This window comes from Leopardus geoffroyi, chromosome B2 (assembly GCF_018350155.1).
Source record: "Leopardus geoffroyi isolate Oge1 chromosome B2, O.geoffroyi_Oge1_pat1.0, whole genome shotgun sequence".
Classification (NCBI taxonomy): Eukaryota; Metazoa; Chordata; class Mammalia; order Carnivora; family Felidae; genus Leopardus; species Leopardus geoffroyi.
The window spans coordinates 144267198-144286804 of record NC_059332.1 but is presented as its reverse complement, the minus strand read 5'-3'; the positions used below and the strand labels follow the sequence as shown (position 1 = coordinate 144286804).

General features: G+C 54.0%; 1 protein-coding gene across 1 annotated transcript in view; it reads right to left on the bottom strand.

The window, feature by feature from the left end:
- IGF2R (insulin like growth factor 2 receptor) overlaps positions 1–19607 on the bottom strand; it is a 104120-nt gene that overhangs the window by 20491 nt on the left and 64022 nt on the right. The window contains exons 20-35 of the mRNA XM_045500202.1: positions 18059–18160; positions 16652–16753; positions 14381–14576; positions 12889–13059; positions 12203–12346; positions 11944–12119; positions 11573–11660; positions 10879–11094; positions 9903–10033; positions 9554–9651; positions 6741–6877; positions 5732–5922; positions 4103–4229; positions 2388–2507; positions 1809–2065; positions 1247–1465 (exon numbers count right to left, since the gene is read on the bottom strand). Of these exons, the coding sequence (XP_045356158.1) occupies positions 1247–1465; positions 1809–2065; positions 2388–2507; positions 4103–4229; positions 5732–5922; positions 6741–6877; positions 9554–9651; positions 9903–10033; positions 10879–11094; positions 11573–11660; positions 11944–12119; positions 12203–12346; positions 12889–13059; positions 14381–14576; positions 16652–16753; positions 18059–18160 (2475 nt within the window). The remainder of the gene's footprint in view (positions 1–1246; positions 1466–1808; positions 2066–2387; positions 2508–4102; positions 4230–5731; positions 5923–6740; positions 6878–9553; positions 9652–9902; positions 10034–10878; positions 11095–11572; positions 11661–11943; positions 12120–12202; positions 12347–12888; positions 13060–14380; positions 14577–16651; positions 16754–18058; positions 18161–19607) is intronic.

The window sequence follows — 19607 nt, the reverse complement described above, 5'->3', positions numbered from 1 at the left end:
TTCTGAGCAAATAAACACATGAACGAAGGAAAGCCGAACAGCCAGGAACGGTGTGTATGTGCGTGATGAGTGTGTGAGCGAGCCGCGATGCTCTCGTTGACCACCATGGAGCACATTCAGGCCACAACTCCTGCTCCACGTACAGAACTTACTACAATTTTTAATATCTGAAAAAGGGTAGCCAAGCAGGAAAACACAGCAGATCCGACCTCTCAGAAAGTGATTCACACAAGGGTACCGATCTGTACCGATCTAAGATTTGGTTCACCCAGGCCCAACGTTTGTCACAGAGCTATGGACTTTGTGTTAAATTCGTATCACGGCCAATTTCCCCCACCTGCTCCCGACATTTCTTCCCAAGTGCTGCAGATACCATCCATTTTTAAAAGGACATTTATGTATCTTACAACAGGACTATGTAAAGCATACAGATAAAAGTATAGAAATTGACCCTTTTGAGATGCATCTCAAATAAAAAAAAATATATAGCAATAAGGGCTCCTGGGTGGCTCAGTCGAGGGTTTGACTCTTGATTTTGGCTCAGGTCATGATCTTACAGTTGGTGAGTTTGAGCCCCGTGTCGGGCTCTGTGCTGACAGCACGGAGCCTGCTTGGGATTCTCTGTCTCCCTCTCTCTCTACCCATCTCCCACTTGTTCTCTCTCAAAAATAAACAAGCACCAAAAAAGGTAGCAAGGATTTGATAAAACCTGAAGATAATTCATGCAAGTAATTTTTAAAAAGCCAAAGCAATACTAAAAAGGGCTAGTTTGAGACCAAAACTTTCAAGGCAGGGTGGTATCCAGCAATTAGCAAACCTGCTCTTGCCCTGAATAATTCATTTTCCAAAAAAAGCACTCACAGGTCATAAGCATGTTCTTCACACAAGACGTGCACTTCAAAGAAAGAAGCCACGCCTTCTCCATGTTCTTTCTTGCCACTTTACATAAAAGTTTCTCGACCAGGGTCAACCCGGAGACTCCCAACACGATATGAGCAGCCCGTGTATCCCCATGTTCACGCTGTCTTCCACAGCTCAGAGACTCTCTGGCCGCGGTCAGCAGCCGCCAGCTCAGTGCCCAAATCCTGACATCACTCTTCCCCTGCTGGTCCCAGAACACACACAGCCCCAGCTCATCTCTCCATTCTTTCTGCGTAACCCTCCACTGAACACAAGAAACACGACACGGCAGTTACGGTTAAAACTCTCGCAAAGCTTGTCTCCACCTTGAGTTTCCCATACTCACTATGGGGGCACCGTCAACGGGAACCTTGCACACAGCTGCCCCGGCAGGACAAGGCACCCCGTGCATGGGGTTCAGAGGCTGGCAGATGTTGATGTAGAAATCGGGGCCGGTGTCAGAGGTGTCGTCCTCGCTCTCGTCATACGCCTCGTAGCCCCCCGTACGGTGGATGAGTGGGGATAGGTCAATAATGGAGCTTCCGTTCCTCACAGAACATTCCGTCTGTCACACAGGGAAGACCTCGCTGGAGTCTACAGTGACATTCTCCTAACCTCCACTCAGTTACCCACGGGAATTTAAAAACTGAACAGAAAAAGCATGAAAGATGGATCGATGTCCCCGAATTCTCGGTTATAGAACACTGGGCACCTTCAACTGTTCACTGTCACGACGACCACGGCTGGATAAAAGATGCTGGGTACCCACGGGGGGGGAGGGGGGGGGGCCGGGGGGCGGTGAGCCGCAGTGGAACTCGTGACAGAACCGGGGTCCCCCGGGCTGCAGGCAGCCCCAGGCATCAGGCAGGCACTTCTCAGAGGCCACACGTGCCCAGTCCCAGACTCACCACCTGCTCGCAGGCCAGAGGCGTGTGCCAGGAAAAGAAGAGCGTGCACGTCTGCTTGTCGAGAGAGATAAGCATGGGCCGGTTGGTGGGCCCGGCCTCAGGCCTGCACACGAAGCTGATGACGCTCTTGTAGGTGAGGCTGGATTTGGACGGACAGGGCGACCCGTCCTCGTACACCAGCTGTAAGACCTGGTCCACGTACGTCAGCCTCTTGTTCGCCTTGCCCACGCTGATCCTGGTCTGCCCAAAGCAGGCCCCTGACCCAGACGCAGAGGGGGAGGAAAAACACACCATTAGGGATTCAGATGACCGGCCTTCCGAGGACCGCTTTCTGCGAATGCAGATGCTTAAATCGGAGCTAACGCTCAGAATTCTGAGCGTCCAATGTGGTTTCGACAGGTGTCACGTCTCTAACATGCTGTCACGTGGCCACGCGTTTCCCCCACGTGAGCGGACTGTTACGGCAGAGAAGGTGATCGACCTTCGGATCTACTCCTCTCTTCCGGCACAGGAGTGTGGAGGTCGGGACAACCTCCGGGCAGGGACAGCCGGGCCACAGTGGGAGGCCGCAGCACTTACCCACGCCAGGAGAGCAGTTCTCGTTCTCCCCGCACACGCTGATGTACACGAGCCCCTTCTCGCTGTATGCGGCCGTGTACCCGGATTTGCCACTTAAAGAGCTCAGGTCAAACAGATGTCCTACGAGGGAGAGAGGGGACGGACGCGGTGACGCCAGGTCGCGTGGACTCAGGAGGCCCGCTGCCAGCTTCCTCACACACACATCACGGTGGCCATCGGGGCTTCTGACGTCTCTCCAGGAGTCCCCTCCGCCCCCCTCCTCAATCACAGACGTGGCCCTAAAAGTGCCCCTGGCCAGCTAGGCTGGATCATGAGGCTGCAGTCCCCAAGTTTATGGGATGGCTCCTCTTGACCCGGAAGACAGCAGCTCCATAGCCTCCCCCTCCTCCCCCCGGGCTGGGCCACAGCAGCCAGTAGGGTTGTGGTGGGATGTGGGGGGACCTGATGGCACCCCTCCCGCTGCCAATGAACCCACACCTCTCTGGGGCCCAGGCACGGACATTCAGTCGAGGTCTCCTAGCTATCCCCACGTTACCACTGGAAGGTTAACAAGGAGACCGACTCTGACAAATCCGCAAGCCTACAGCTGGTGTGACTGGCACCCTGGGAAACAGGAGTCACGGACCGCAGCACGGCTCTCAGGGAGAGGGGCTGATCTCCTCACCGAAGGAGAGCTCCGAGTAGACCCAAGGGGGGGAGCCCAGACGCCAACGGGTACGCACACGACAGAATGCGGCTGCCCAAGGCTGTCTGGCTCCCTGGCTTCAGGTTGGGTCCCCCACTATGGGGCACTGGTGACTGGCAGTGTCCCTCCCTGTGTGGGTGGGTGACTGACGGGCGGCGTCCCTCCCTGTGGGGGTAGGTGGCTGATGGGCGGCATCCCTCCCTGTGGGGGCAGGTGACTGACGGGTGGTGCCCCTCCCTGTGGGGGGGTTGGTGACTAGCGGTGTCTCTCCCTGTGGGGGTAGGTGACTGATGGGTGGTGTCCCTCCCGATGGGGGTAGGTGACAAGCGGCATCCCTCCCTGTAGGGGTAGGTGACTGACGGGCGGCGTCCCTCCCTGTGGGGGCAGGTGACCGAAGGGCGGCGTCCCTCCCTGTGGGGGCAGGTGACCAACGGGCGACGTCCCTCCCTGTGGGGGCAGGTGACCGACGGGCGGCGTCCCTCCCTGTGTGGGTAGGTGACCGACGGGTGGCGTCCCTCCCTGTGGGGGCAGGTGACCGATGGGCGGCGTCCCTCCCTGTGGGGGCAGGTGACCGACGGGCGGCGTCCCTCCCTGTGGGGGTAGGTGACCGACGGGCGGCGTCCCTCTCCCTCACTGTGGGGGTAGGTGACCGATGGGCGGCGTCCCTCTCTGTGGGGGCAGGTGGCCGACGGGCGGCCTCCCTCCCTGTGGGGGCAGGTGGCCGACGGGCGGCCTCCCTCCCTGTGGGGGCAGGTGGCCGACGGGCGGCCTCCCTCCCTGTGGGGGCAGGTGGCCGACGGGCGGCCTCCCTCCCTGTGGGGGCAGGTGGCCGACGGGCGGCCTCCCTCCCTGTGGGGGTAGGTGACCGAATGGCCGCGTCCCTCCCTGTGGGGGCAGGTGACCGACGGGCGGCGTCCCTCCCTGTGGGGGCAGGTGACCGACGGGCGGCCTCCCTCCCTGTGGGGGCAGGTGACCGACGGGCGGCATCCCTCCCTGTGGGGGCAGGTGGCCGACGGGCGGTGTCCCTCACCTGTGGCAGGGTTGGTGACCTGACAGTTGTCGTGCACATTGCTCCTCACAGGACAGGCGGCGGCTGTGGGCCAGGAGAAGGTGTACTCACAGTCCTCCACCGCGCTGATGAACATGGGCCTGGAGTTCTGCGAGCAAAGGACAGAGCGTTGCCAACAGGGCAGGTTTTCTACAGGACGTCAACCTACGCCAAGCAGCAGCTTCTCCGCAGCACCACGCAGGACGCGCGGCAGCGTCTGCGTGGGGTGAGGGCACATTTCGGAAAGCCAAGGGTGGAGACCCGTTCCTGGTGTTTCACCGGGGGCTTAACACGTGCAGAGCAGGTGAGACGGACCCAGGGCTGGAAATCTGCTAGGGCGCCCATGGACACTTCCCCACAGCTCGGGCTGGGAAGGAGGGGCAGAGGCCTCGGCGGGCGAGGAGGCCTGCAGGGCTCCGGTGCGTCAGGAGAGAGTAAATAGCTGATAACGTCGTGAAAAGCAAAGGACCTCAAAATCTGCTACTGGAGGCAAAAAAGCCCGCCAAAGAACGAGCCATTTATCTACTGACCCGCCGCGCATCCCAACACTTCTGCCGCCTGGCCACAGCCCACGCGCAGCACGGGGCACGGCCTGGGCCACCGCGTGCACAGCCCCTCGCGGGCCACCCCCGCGTCCCCACCCCGTGTCCATCGGCTCTCTTCTCTGCCCTGAGCCTCTGCCCGGTTACGGAGCTGAGAGTATCTATCAGGGCCCGGGGGGTCCAATCCCGGTGGCTCACGTGTCTGGTTTCCTGAGGAGGAAGCCTCGGCTGCTGCTCCCTTAAGAGGGCTGACCTCTGGCTCCTGGGGCTCCCTGGGCTCCTCCTATCGCTGCCGGCCAAACAGCTGAGAGAGTGGGCGCCCCGTCCTAACGCGGAGTGTGCTGGTCCCGCCTGTCCTTATTCCTAAACTGTCTACAACCCTAGTCTCACACAACAGCACACGGGGCTTCATCTTGAGCTCACGTGTGGAGACGTTCCCGTGGCAAGAAACAGTCCCAAGAAACCGTTCATTCAGCCCACACCTGCTTACCTACACACAGCAGCCCATCGGAGACGGGCACGGTCGGCAGAAACGAAGCCGGCCCCCCTCTGCCGTGCCCCTACCGCACCCCAGCAACGACGCGCGGCACCCTCTTACCTCCTCCAGCTCACTTCGGTTTGGCAAGATGGGAATAGCTCACGTTATTAATGGGTAAACAGCTTAGGATGGTTAAGTAATCAAGCAAGTTGCACAGGCAGGAAGCGGGCGAGCTGCCCTGAACAGAGTTTGTCCAACCTTCTGCTTCTCCTGAGCCACGTCCGTGAAGACACAGGGTGGGCTCTCGAATACTAGTTTTCTCCACAGCCTTTGGGGGACCTTTGGGGAACCACACTTGAAACAGAACCAACCAACTCTGAAACTAGAAATGCCAGGTCAGGCATGCCAGAAGCCAGAGGAGAGAGGTGCCCCACGAGCCGCAGGGCTAGGGCAGGGCTGCCGGCACCCACTGTTGTGCGGGGGCAGCCTGGGCCCTCTGCTCACATCCCAAGGGCAACAAGACAGTCTCACTGGCCCTTGGATTCACGCTGCCAGCAGAGCACCAGGGACTGAGAAAGCCGTGTCACTTACGACTTGGCTCTCACTGCAGGTGAATCGGATGGTGGTCGACTTCTTCCGAATCTGGTCTGGACACGAGTCCCCATCAACGTACTTCAGGATGGTGCTGCCGTCTTTCCACTGTGGCCCGTCCCTCACCCGGCCGAGGTTCACGGGCTTGGAGCTACCCAGAAGACACACGGCCGCTTCCGGAGGGCATGGCTCTGTGAGACAAGACACAGGTAAGAGTTACCTCCCGTGATTCTCCCGTCTAGAATTTATCAGGCAGGTAACGTCAGACACGCCACGTATTTGATGCTAACGGTGACTCCAGAATAGCTCTTTCTCTTTCACGTAAGTGACACAACAGCGGTATCACAGGACTTCTCAGTTAAATGCTGTTTTACCATAGATGGAATGGGGAGGCATGTGGTGCAGGGAGATTCCAAGGTTCAACAGCCTAAATTATTTCTGAACCCCAAATACGATGCAGCTGAACTATCTACATGAAGCCAACAGAACATTTTTGACAGCCAGCACTCATATACCATCTTTAAGAGTTACCAAGAACTCTGCCAATTTCCCGGTCCCCAAAATGTCTGTGCCATCTGCCCAGGTAAAGAACTAGTCCCACTTCCTGGACTGGGAGCCACACAAAGTGAGAAGGGGACCCATGGCCTTAGATGTAAGGACCACCCACCCACATTCCTCTCAAGAAACACAGAAAGCACACACCCGATCTCTGTTTCACACCCTGTGTCTCCTACCCCGCTAGGAAATATCCGCCACCATGACCATCTCCACCTACCTCTAACCCTTCACGATCAAACAAAATTAGTGTTCCCAGCAGAGTCTCCAATGCTGATTTATCCTGGACCACCCCAGGGATCAGTCATTAGCCCTTAAATAATTCCTCCTGCCACCCCATGGCCAAAGCACTCGCGTGATGTCAAGGGGGATGCACTTTCAAAGATTCCTGCTCCCATTTGATCTTCCCCCAAACCGACCACAGGCCAACAGCCCACCAAGAGTCGTCTCTCACCCGAGCCAGCCTGGGGCGACAGAGACTTGCAAACGTTGATGAGGTAGTGCTCAGTGGCCCCTGTCCTCGTGACGGCTTCCCAGTTGTCACTGTACCTTGCCAGCGACGAGAGGTCGAAGGTGTTGCCAGCCCCGTCTCTGGAGGGAAGAGAGCACTGCCATTAGGCTCACGTGTATTCAGGGTGCGCACTGAGCACTCGGTCTGGAAAGGACCAAGGATCCAAGGTGCGGTCTATGGCTGACGTCCCAGGACTCCGATCTCACCCCGGGACAGAACTTCACCCTGGACCTCTCCCACCACCTCGTTCAGCAAAAGTCTGTATTCACCCAGAAAAGAGCAGAGACCAAGCCTGAGAAGTGCTCCCCACGCTCAAGCCAGTGAGAGGACAAGAGCAAAGAGCAGGCCACTCAGAGCTCCCTCGGGGCCAGCTACCTGCGGTTGGACCCCGAGGAGACCAACGGCCACTGAAATAAAAATGAACTGGTGTCGACACTTCTCGGGCTGAACGTTTACTTACTACACAAATCCCAAATAGAACCGTTACTGAGGGCCAGCCCCACACCGGTACAGTGTTAATGGTGAACAAGACACACGCTCTGTCCCTGGGACACACCAGGGCTGGGTGAAGACAGAGACGCGGTCACAGATGGCACTTGACGAGGACTCAGGAGGTAAGAGAACGGAAGCACTCATTCATTCGTTCAAAAGACAGGTGCTAAAACTGAGGGTACTGTACTGAGCAAAATGGATGAAAACCACCTGTCTTATGACACAGAAATTACCAGTAGAAGGAAAACACGATAAATTAAATTAGAATTTAAAAAAATTTTTTTTAAGTACACAGTATATCAGATGGCAATTAAAGCCGAAAAGAAAAATGAGGCAGGGAAGGGCGATGTGAGGTTTGGGGCCGGTGGCAGAGAAAGGCTGAGGTTTTAGACGGCACGGTCAGAGAAAACCTTATTGACAAGGTGACCTCCTTTTACACGTTTGCGCTCCTATAAATTCGTTACAATATGCACGTATAAACTTCCATTTTAACCGGCGATTCCATTTTCCTTTGATTTCATTAATTCTCTTAAAAATTGTGCATTGGGGCAGCAGGGTGGCTCAGCTGGTTGAGCGTCTGGCTCTTGGTTTCAGCTCAGGCCATGATCTCACGGTGCGTGGGACCAAGCCCCGCGTTGGGCTCTGCACTAACAATACAGAGCCTGCCTGGGATTCTCTCTCTCTCCCCCTCTCTTTGCCCCTCCCACGCTCAGGCACTCTCACTCTTTCGAAATAAACAAAAAAATAATTAAAATAAAAACTGAGCATAAAAATATTTGGTGGGAAAGGTTTCATGCACAAAAATAAGACTCTTTGTACACAAATCTCAGAAAGCAGAAGACAGTCTCCAGTGGCACAAAGAGAATAGCTGAATGAATTAGGCCTATCAGAAGGATAGTTCACGCCCATTAGAAATGAGAAATGCATTTGTTTCATGTGAAAATGCTTAAGAAACATTAGCTGGAAAAGTAACATTACAAAACAAATTCTGATTCAAAGTTGCTGAACAGGGGCGTCTGGGTGGCGCAGTCGGTTGAGCGTCCGACTTCAGCCAGGTCACGATCTCGCGGTCCGTGAGTTCGAGCCCCGCGTCAGGCTCTGGGCTAATGGCTCAGAGCCTGGAGCCTGTTTCCGATTCTGTGTCTCCCTCTCTCTCTGCCCCTCCCCCGTTCATGCTCTGTCTCTCTCTGTCCCAAAAATAAATAAACGTTGAAAAAAAAAAAAAATTTAAGGGGCGCCTGGGTGGCGCAGTCGGTTAAGCGTCCGACTTCAGCCAGGTCACGATCTCGCGGTCCGTGAGTTCGAGCCCCGCGTCGGGCTCTGGGCTGATGGCTCGGAGCCTGGAGCCTGTTTCTGATTCTGTGTCTCCCTCTCTCTCTGCCCCTCCCCCGTTCATGCTCTGTCTCTCTCTGTCCCAAAAATAAATAAACGTTGAAAAAAAAAAAAATTAAAAAAAAAAAAAGTCGCTGAACACATATTACTGAATGTATGCTTTCCCACATTACTAAAACTTAAAAAGTTGTCACTTTACCCAGATAAAAGGAGAGAACACAACAAAACAGGGAAGGAAAACATGGAAATGACTACACTTTCCCCTAGGGCTGGATGCTGTAAGTCTGTGACCCTTTTCAGGTGGATCATCACAGAGCAGAAGTGACAGCACGTCCCCCAACCGTTGAGAACCACAGATGAAACCTCCAGGGACGGGACACAAGATGCCTATTTTGCAATAGTTCCAAGGGCAACCGCTGAAATGCACACACAGTAGAGGTCTCTACTTCACCTCGGGAGCTGCCAGTCGCCCAGTCCCAGGAGCCACAGGCGACAGAGATCAAAAGAGCCACTGACAGCCCCTGAGAACCTGCAGTCTGGGCACCCCCGACTGTCTCCAACGCCCCGGCCTCTGCACCTCCGCCCTCGTCCTCTCCACGCCTTCTCCCCGCCACACAAGCAGCGTGCCAGGGTGGAGCACGGGCCAGGTGACGTCCCGCTCACTCTACTCCACTCACACCATGAATCATGCAAGGTTTTTCTTCTGTTCCAATCGCAATCACTTCCCTGTATGCATCTCAGCACAAAATAATCACCGAAACCCAAAGCTGTGAAGGGATCAGGAGTTGACCTGATCCAAGGACTTGTCTGAATATGAAGAGATGAAGGCTTGGAGGAACCACCTAAGCTAACACCCTGTCCCCTGACCACGAACTGTTAACACTGCGCGTTCACCAGCCCGTCCAAAGGGGTCAAGAGACACGCGGACTTACTTGAACGAACACTCGGTCACGTCAAAAGGCGCGCAGGCGTACTGTGTCCGCCACTCGAACACGTAGGAGCAATCCGAGGTCTCCCTGAGAAATACCGGCTGGAAAAGGGAAGAGCGACATATATGTCACGTGGGACACTTCACGTAGTTTATCACACTTTGAATCTTCAGAATGGAAATAGTAAAGAAGCTGATGTCCCTTAAAATCCATACATGCTGATCAAGGTTTCGACCCATCTTCCGTAACTACTGCATTTGCGGGCAGCTGACCAGGGGCCTCTGAAACGCCGGAGCAGAGGCATCTCTCGAAGAGCGGGGCAGCCACGCCCGTGGGCCGTGACCACACTCACCCTCTGCGTGCCACGGTCGCAGTAGAAGAAGATGGTTGTGGAGCGCTGGTACACCTTGTGGCAAGTGTCCCCCCCGGTGTAGTTCATTTTCAACAGGCCGTTCTCATAAGTCAACTTCTGAGTGAGGAGGCCTGTTCGGAAATGACCGGATTAAAACGAGGTTTGGGGCCCAAAGTCTCCCAGCCACGTCACGTCCCCCAAATAAATCGCCACAAGAGCACGTGTGTCTGGCCTCCCAGCACCGGAGCCTACTCCCTGCCCCACTGCCCCGCAGGAGGAATAAAACCCGGCCTCCTCTTGTCCACAGTTACAGTGTTCTGGTCTCATGGTGGGCACAAGCAGCACAGGGTCTCATCACTAAGAGGATGGCCCTAGGGGCTGCCCACGCACTCACCACCACGTCGCATACTTCTTTTTTTTTTTTTACGATTTGAGAGAGAGCGAGCGTGTAAGCAGAGGAGAGGCAGAGAGGGGGTGACAGAGGATATGAAGAGGCTGACAGAACAGAGCCCTATGTGGGGCTTGAACTCACAAGTGACACCATGATCTGAAGTCGGACATTCAACCGACTGAGCCACCCAGGCGCCCCAGCTACTCCTATTTAAACGTTCTCAAACTAGTATTACTTGCCCAGCTGCTGAGACGGCATCATGACCAACGGCCTACCCTGTAAGTTATAGCCACACCCTATACTAAATGCATCTCCGCTACCTTGATTCTAGAAAGCACTGGCTACTTCAGCGTGCCCCTGGGTTGCAATAAAGAATCGATAGCTGGAATTGCTAAGTAAGATCAAAATAAGCTCTAGCGACATCTGTCACGATGCACTCTGCTTAAGAAAATCAAGTGAAATCGGAAACGTGAATACTTCACCCAAAGGCAGCTTTCTTCCTAGTCTGGAAAGAAGAAACCTTCAGCATGAACCTTAATATGTGATTCCATTCTTGCACAAAAGCATAAGAAAAACCCACGGTACCTGCCACTTTGTGAAATCCCAGGGCTCCCCGCTTTTCCTGACACGATGAGATCACCTTGGACTTGTCATCCGTGGAGCAGACGTCTGACGACAGCTTTCCACAGACCCGGAAATAATAGGTGTACTCCCCAGCACTCACGACCGTGTCATTGACGGCCAGAGGCTTCAGGTCGTACAAGTTGCCATGCCTCGGGTCCTTCACCTCACAGTTGTCTCCTTCAAGAACACACGGGAAGCGAAGGACCATTGCAGTTCCACACGCACTCACTCTCTCGGGCAAAAAGTCTTACAATTTTTAATCACGTGAATACGGTCTTAAAATAAGCATTAAACGCCATTTCCACATCATCCCATCATGCTTGTAACATTACACAAACTGCCTGTCAAACAGCGTTCTAGAAAAGCCTGGGTCACAGGGTGAAGGTCCACTTAACCACACAAAACCTCAAGTTACGGTTCTCACAGATGAGAAGCCAATAAGCCGTCACTCTGAGTAGGTGAGGGAAGATGTCCCTGGTAAAGCTGGCAAGGCAGTGGAGTAAAAAACTCTAAGATAAGAAATTATCCATCTACTAACAAGCATCTCACGGCCGTGCGTGTGGCCATCACCACGGGGTTTTGTACCCAGATGCTGGTGGGAACGTCTGCCCCTTCATCCCTTTGCAGCATCAGTGAGCCGGGCCCCAGGTCTTACCTTCCACTCTGACGACAGGACAGGCTTCCACCGTTCTCCAGACGAACACGTACTCACAATCATCCAGAAGCTGAAATGTTGGTGATCCCTATAACAGAAACCAACAACTTCTGTTTTTATCTTTTTTTTAAGCCAAAGATAGCCACAATTAATATCCAACCTTCAATCTCCATGAGAAAAATACATGAGCCTTATTAAACGTGTTAAGACCCAGAGAAAAACAGTACGTTCTAGTCAAATGCTACTGAAGGCCTACAACCCATGAAAACACAGCCAAGGGTGAAATCAGAGAGAAGGTTCAGAGGCTGAAGGGAAACAGGAAATGGAGCCACTGACAAGCAGGCCCAGTCCTCACTGACGAGCTCACGCACCGAAGTCTGAGCACACTCGAACATTATCCTGGTCGAGAAGCGCTGGTTCCCACACCTGTCGCCATTGACGTAGACGATACTCAGAGACCCGTTGGCTGCGGCCTGAGGGCTGATCTGTACCACGCCCAAGTTCTGGCTGTTGTCTTCTGATACCAGGCAAGACCCCACTGCGCTGCCTGAAAGAGCCGGGAGTTCGTCCGTCTGGGGCGGGGGACAGCAGGAAGGCAGATGTGACTCGAGTCAAATGCTCACTACTCACCATGACATTCGGGAATATAAGGGAGGGGAGTGCAAACGCTCAAATAGAAAGTTCTCTTTCTTCCATCCGCAGAGGTGTCTACAGCCGCCCAGGGCTTCCTGACTTGGCTTAAGCCGCTCAGATCGTACTCGTTTCCAGCGAGGTCTGAAATACACGGAAACACACGAGCTACCCCCCCTGCTCTCTTGCCAGCGTTAGTACACCGGCACACTGAAGACCGATGATGCACGAACTTGACGTCGTTACTAAGGAATCAGAAGGGCCCCAGGAAGCTACGAGGCTTTTCCAAAGACACATACACTGGCTCTGGCCCTCGGAACTGCCCTTCACAACACAGTACCACTGACGTGGAGGTGCAGGGACCCTGCAGAGCAAGAGGCGTCCTGGGGACACTGCTCAGCTCACAGAGCTTTAATGCCTTTTAGGTCCTCAAGTAAGAAGCTCTGAATGTATTTTACTTTCTTCCCCTGCGTTTTCTTCTGTTCTTGAGCAGCTTCCGATTACAAAACGTAGCTTAAAACTCTTAATTATATACCCAGATTCTCTTTCAGAGAAACACCGCAAGTGTGGGTATCAAAGAAGCACAGAACACAAACATGCTGCCTATAAAACACACCACACACGCACACGTGATTACACTTACGCACACATACACACACCCTTGTTCCTGGTCCTCTCGGCCTTACCCGTGACCTGGCAATCCACTGGAGAAGGGACGCAGGCCAGTGCGGTCTCAAACTCAAAGAAAGTATCTCGGATTCCCCGGCCAGAGTCAATGTCCTGATGCAGGAACTTGGGGATTCCTGGGTAGGCATCATCGTTGCAAACAAAGCGGATGATAAAAGCATCAGCAGTCCCTGGGGAACAAGGGAGGCCAGGTTTTAAGAAACAGAGCAACAGGACAATGCCCCCACTGGGAACAAACCTCACAGCCACGCTCTCAAATGATGACATCACAGCACTGGGTCTGTCTCAAGGGGGCCTGATGTCAACTACACAGTGGCCGTGTTCACTGCCACAGTGACCCACACGACAATGGGTTTACAGGGTGAGCCTGACAGTCCTGCGGTCTCATATTCTAGAAAATAGGCACATGCAACATCCTTTCCTCAACCCCAACGCTAGCTAACATCACCGGCTTATTCAACACCACTCGCTAAGTTCCTTCCACACGCAGGAGTGAAAGAACCAGAAGCGATCCCTGCCCTCCCAGGAGCTTACACTCCAGCCCGGCGGCCCCAACACAAAGCACGTGGAATGCAGTCTAGGGCTCGCCAGACGGCGGGAAGTTGATGGAAGGAAACTGCAGCAGGCCCAGACATGAGAGACCCCCAGGTGGTGGGGCTTTTAAGGCGGGGGCTGGCCTCACTGGGAAAGGGACCCCTGAGCTTGATACCTGAAGAAGGTGAAGAAAGGGACCCCAGGGCCATCTTAAGGGGGCAGCACCTTGGGCAGGGGCAGGAGCAGAGACAGAAGCTCAGGAGGGGAGGGTGGGTGAGAGGGAGTCTCCATGGTTTCAGAAGCAGGAGGTCGGCAGGACTGAGCAAGGAGAGGGGATCCCGTCCCGCAGCCTCTGTGACAGCACTGGCCTCTAGTCCGGGCGCAAGTGGCTGGGAATGGCATGATCTAAACACTTGAACCATCACTCTGTTGAACACAGAGCGCTCGGGGGTGGAGGGCGGGCGAGGGAAAAAACAGGACGACCACCAAAGGGCTCCGGCAGCGAGGGGGACCGAGGAAGCGTGCAGGCCCAGCGGCCGCAATGGGTGAAGACCCCACAGCCACCAGCACGTCATCTCCTGCAGCCACCCACAGAGGTGGCAGGTAAGGTCATCATCCCCATCTGAGACAGGAGGAGACCGAAGCAAAGAGGCTACACGACAAGCCTGAGGTCACGCGGCTTTACATCCCAGAACCGCCAAGGGGCCTAACGTTAGGAGCCTGGGGTACGGACAGGCACAGGGACCGTCAACAGTGTGGTCCCGACACTTAACAGGATCACACGCGAGGGGCCTGGCAGAGCACAGAGGACTCGTGTGCGCGATGCCATGGCCCAGAGGCTGGAGGGCAGGGGAGGGCTGCATGGTCGCATACCCTACGCGCTCAGGAGGTTCACAGACACCCACAGAGCCACCAGGACACGCGTTAGTGGCAAAAATAACCTGGTTCTGAGCTCACCTGTGGAAGGGAAAAGAGGCCCCTTGTAGGTCAGAGTTATAAAGCCCTCGGTGGACAGCTGGAGGGTTTTCTCGAGTCCAACCTGCCTTTCTGGCTTCAGATCCTTCAGGTCTTTTGTCTCGGTTTCCGCCTCACAGCCAGAGGCTGGTTTTCCATCGAAGGTGCCACAGGCTGGCATTGTGCCACACACGTTGAACTGCAGGCCGGACAGCAAGAGCCACACGCGTTAACACAGGCCATGTAACTCAGCACAAACAAGAGCCCTAGCAAGTCAAACCCTGAGAGGCTAACTAGTTAGTATTCAAGTTGCCAATTTACACGTTTGGGCACTTAAATCCAGAAGTTAGTACGCAATGCAAAATTCAAAATCCAAATGGCAACATGCATAAACTGCTTCTAGGGAATAATAAACACATATTTATTTACACAGCCCCGTATCTCTAAATGCCAAAGATGCATTACACAGAACAATGCCCCATCTACAAGAGGGAACATATACGTAGAGCAGACTATGACACCATTTTCAATATTAGAGAAACTGTGTAGAGTTGAAATGTCAGTTACAAGGAACCAGGAGCAAACATCCCCTGTACTTCTTAAAGACACCGGTATCATTCTATCATGCAAATGAAGCTAAATATGTTCTGTGGTACGAAGATGCAGAAAGGAACGACTTCTCTACATCTGTTAAGTGTTCACGGACAACGTGCACAAAATCAAGGTCAGCTTTTCTTAAAAGACCAAAGCTTCCTACTCAGGAAACGGCCCATCGGGACTACAGCCAACGCAGGTGCTCAGCAGCCGTGTGGGCCGTGTGCGGGAGGCCGTGGTTAACGGAATTTGGATGTGGGTTCCCTTTGCTTTCCGTGGACTTGCCTGCAAGTGAACCACAGACCTGAGAGAAGCTTGGGCTTGCTCTGCCAGGCTGTGGGCACCGGCTGTCCTGCGGGCCTGCATCCGTAGGCCCCTCTGATCGGGGGTGTTCAGGCACCCTCGGAGATGTCGGCAGCTTCAGCAGCGTGTGGAGGCCGCTGGGCATATCCGGGGGCCACTGAGCCCAGGAGGACCGGGTGGCAAGGGGACAAAGCCGGGTAGGCGGCTGGTGGGTGGCGCTGGCCTAAGCAGATGGTTCTCCTGGTGGCACCCAGGAGCCCAGACACAGCTGGCACCACCCAATGCCCCTGCTAGCGCACACAAGGCAGAGGCTCTCTGGGCTGCTTCTAGAGTGTTCTTTATAAGGGTTACTATCTTCCAGCGTGTCCTCTATGTGGGTCGACAACGTTCTTGTCTGCTTCTCACACTTACAGGTGGCCACATATACTCACACCTATTACAAACCTATTATAAACCGAACTCTGTAGCAGCAGTTTGGGAACTGGGGGTGGGTAGATGACCAGCCCAAGTGCTGCTGAGGGACAAACCCTGTTCGGGTATCCCCCCAGCCTGTGGGATAAGCTGTACGCTCTTCTACACCGACAAATTCCCCTCTGTGTCAAATTCACGTAAGACATCCTTATCCCAACTTCCTGTTCTCAAAGGGTATTCTCTCCTTCCCATGTGGCTGTGCTGCAAAAATTTAAACACATATATCTACGTACATATATACATATACACAAGCTAACATATATACACGTGTATATACACACATACGTATACACATATGCACGTATATATATACACATACACGTGTGTTCTTTCTTTCCAGCAATGCTTAGTTCATAACAGAACAGCATTACGTGGGGCTTTTCCACCTTGCTGCTCCGGACAGAATAGCAGGGCTATCACTGAAGGAAGTGCTCTCAGAAGAATCCAGAACACAGCCACCCCAGGTTGTTTCCCTTTTATAGGGTAACGTAAGTACCATTTCCTCCTGACTGGTGGTTCTGACTCCAGTGGGCATCAGAATCACCTGGCAGCTGGTCAAAAGAAACTGATGAACCCACCCCACAAGAATTTATATTTCTAACAAATTCCGGGGTGACGCCAATGCTGCTGGCCCAGGACCACTGCTCTAGACACACAGCAACAGATTAAGAATTTCTTTTCTGAAAAATGTCACCCTCATGTCTGTACTACAGCAGTGAGTGGAAGTTTTACCTCCCTCTCCCCTCAAATCTGGATTCTTTCACCTCTTCCTGGGTAACGGCTGCCATCACACTGCCCTGGACCATTCCTAAAGACACCTGCCACCAGCATGCGCCAGCGGCAGATGACTTACACGCAGTTCTCCTTGTTTCAAAGTAAACTAGATATTCATCATGTAACTCTTACCACAAAAGTCTTTCCAATGCCTAAGAGCACGTATCCTTGGGTATTGTTCAGTGGGTTAAGATCAAACACAAACCCACTGTTCGGGTCCCTTATAGAACAGGCCTGCAGAAAACAACAGGGGAAGAGATACATTCAAACCAATCCCACAAGAACACGGCCAATATGGAGCGCCCTCGCAAACCTGTGTGTATGGACCTCACAAAACATGTGCTTCTCCACTGACCTGAAACCCCTGTCAGAAAAGCGGCCCCATGCATCCGTCTGCACCAGCCCCTTCAGATACGGCCCCTGCGGTCTGCCCAGGTGTGACACCAGGCTGACAAATATTAAACTTACCTGAAAGCCCTCAAGGCTACGATATTTACCTAAATAAGGAGACCATCGCTGACCCTCGAGGGAAAAGTTAGTTAGAAACCATACGTAACCCATAAATAATTTAAAAAAAGAAAAAGAAAAACTTTAGAAAGTTGGTTTAAGTGTTCCTTTTTCTATTTCAGGCATTCACTTAAAGACCACGATAACGGGAGGCACGATGAGGTACCTCACCATCCCTTCTCCTCTAGGAGACGTCATAAACCTTACCCTCCCCCCACGTCTTTCTTCTGCACAGTCCGCCAGTTCAGGGGAAGCATTGGTGGTCCCAACCCCAGAGAGCATGACCGAGGACGCAGGGCGGCATCCCACCATCCCTACCCTTCCCTGGCACCACAGGCCCAGGACCCTGTGGGAACCTTCGTTTAGGTGGGCCTGGGCTCTACTGTGAAAGCAGAGCTTTTAGAAGGGGAGGGAAAGGAGGAAGTCTGAGCACAAGGAACACAGCCAGCGCCGTGAAAACAACAGGTCACCAGCTCGCGGCTCTGCTCTGCGGCGGGGGCGGGGGGGGGGCCCACCCAAGGGCAAGAACACAGGCCAAGGCCAAAGAGCAGGATAAGCCAGGACGGCAACAGGCACGTAGAAGCAACGGCAGTAACAGGGCCGGGATCGGAGCTTGAAAACCGTGAGCATCACATTGAAACAGACAGGCCAGATCCTGAAGATGACGGGGCACTGGAACGTTTTAGGTGCTGCAGTGACAACCCCCCACATCTCTACGGTGATGGAGAACCCCCAGAGCCTGCTAGGGTGCCACCACAACACAGAAGGGACAGGGCAATGGAGAAAAAGGAAGGAATCTATAGTAATCGGGAGTAAAGCCCAGGGTCTGGTTCTCAGCCCAGCATCTGCGAGCCGGGGTCTCGGGGAGAGCAATGCGGGGGGACGCCCAGATGCCTGATGCCAAGGGGCGGGAAATGGAGAAGCCAGGAACAGGTTTGGAAGCACGAGGGAAGGGGTGGGCGCAGAGCGGGGGCACCGGGGTGGGCATATCCAGGAGCAGGGCAGCGAGACAACCCGGGACAGCACGCATACCTGTTTTGTGTCTGTCATGATTTGGATGGGACAGGCGGCCTCTGTGTTCCACAGGAAACTAACCACACACTCCCAACTGAGAGAAAATATGGGGTGGGTATTCTGAAAGGTTAAATGCAGAGTAACAGTCAGTATAAGGAGATGGAACTCGATCTCACCAAGGGACTACTAGCCTAGCACATACAAAGAGCTAAAGTCTAGTGAACTTAGTTTAATTATGCGTCAGCGACAGACTAGGTGCTCAGTGCGCACTCCCTAATTACAATTTCATGTCCTATTATTCCCACTAAGGACATACTACCTCTCGTGCTCAGATGTCAAGAAGTTTACCCGAGGTCACGTGGCAGTGAATGGCAGAATTGGGGTCCAGATCTGGGTTTAAGTCCACGCTGTTGAAAAACACTCCACACCAAGAGTACGGAACGTAAGAAAGACACAAAAGACCCCGGCGTGGGAGATTTTACTGACAGAAGCTCAGAACTGGGGACCGAGGGTACAGAGGAGCCTGGAACGGTCACAGGGAGCCTCGCGGGCGCTGTGAGCACTGCCACCGTGTGGGGTCTGGCTGCAAAGTCCTGCTCAACGCGTGAGGGTTCACCGGCTGCCGGTAACTTACAATGTGTGCACTGTCCTGGGTGTGTTTCAGCGAAATGTTGCCCAAACATGCGCCGCACCGCCTCCTGTGGGAGCTCTGCCTCGTTACAGGGAACAGCAGCTTGTGCTGAGAGAGCATTTACCACTGTGCTGTTTCATTAGCATTTCTCAACAGAACCTCATAATGACCTGGGAACCAGGTTCTGTAATCACCTACCATCTATACACAGGTGAGCAAACAGAGGCACAGAGTCAGGACACCTGCCCAGGCTCACAGGAGGACACATTGGGCACCTGACGGTGAGCCCACACCTTACCCACCAAGCACCCTCTGGCCTGGAAGTGCCCCCCCCTCCCTGCCCCCCTCAGCCTCAGCATCTCTAACAGTAAGATAAAAACACGTCTGTCCTGGGGCGCCTGGGTGGCTCAGGCGTTAAGCGTCTGACTCTCGATCTCACAGTTCGTGGGTTCGAGCCCCGCCTCAGGCTCTGTACTGACAGTGTGGAGTTTGCTTGGGATTCTCTCCCTGCCCCACCCTCTCAAAATAAATGAAGTTTTAAAAATCCTTAAACTGTGCCTTCTGCCCTACACTATGGTTGTGAAAAGGTGCTGCTTTAACAATGAAAGTTCTGAAAGTTCTGTGACTTGCAGAACTCTGCGACACGACCTCCGTTCATGGTCTCTGGGGCCCACAGTGTGTACCAAGCCCCACACAAGTACTCAGAGATACAGTGACGACGCAAAGCTGCTCTGAAGACTGCAGAACGCTGCCCGCATGAGGTGTCACAGGGAAGCTGAAAAACTAAGGATCCCAAAGAACCTCCTGGAATAGTCCAGTATCTCCGTGGGAACAAGAAACCGCAGTGAGAAGGGGAGGTGGGCAAGGCTCCAAGGAGGGGACACAGACATGCCCAGGAGGTGGCGAGGGCTGGGCTGGGCAGCCAGGAGTTCTTCC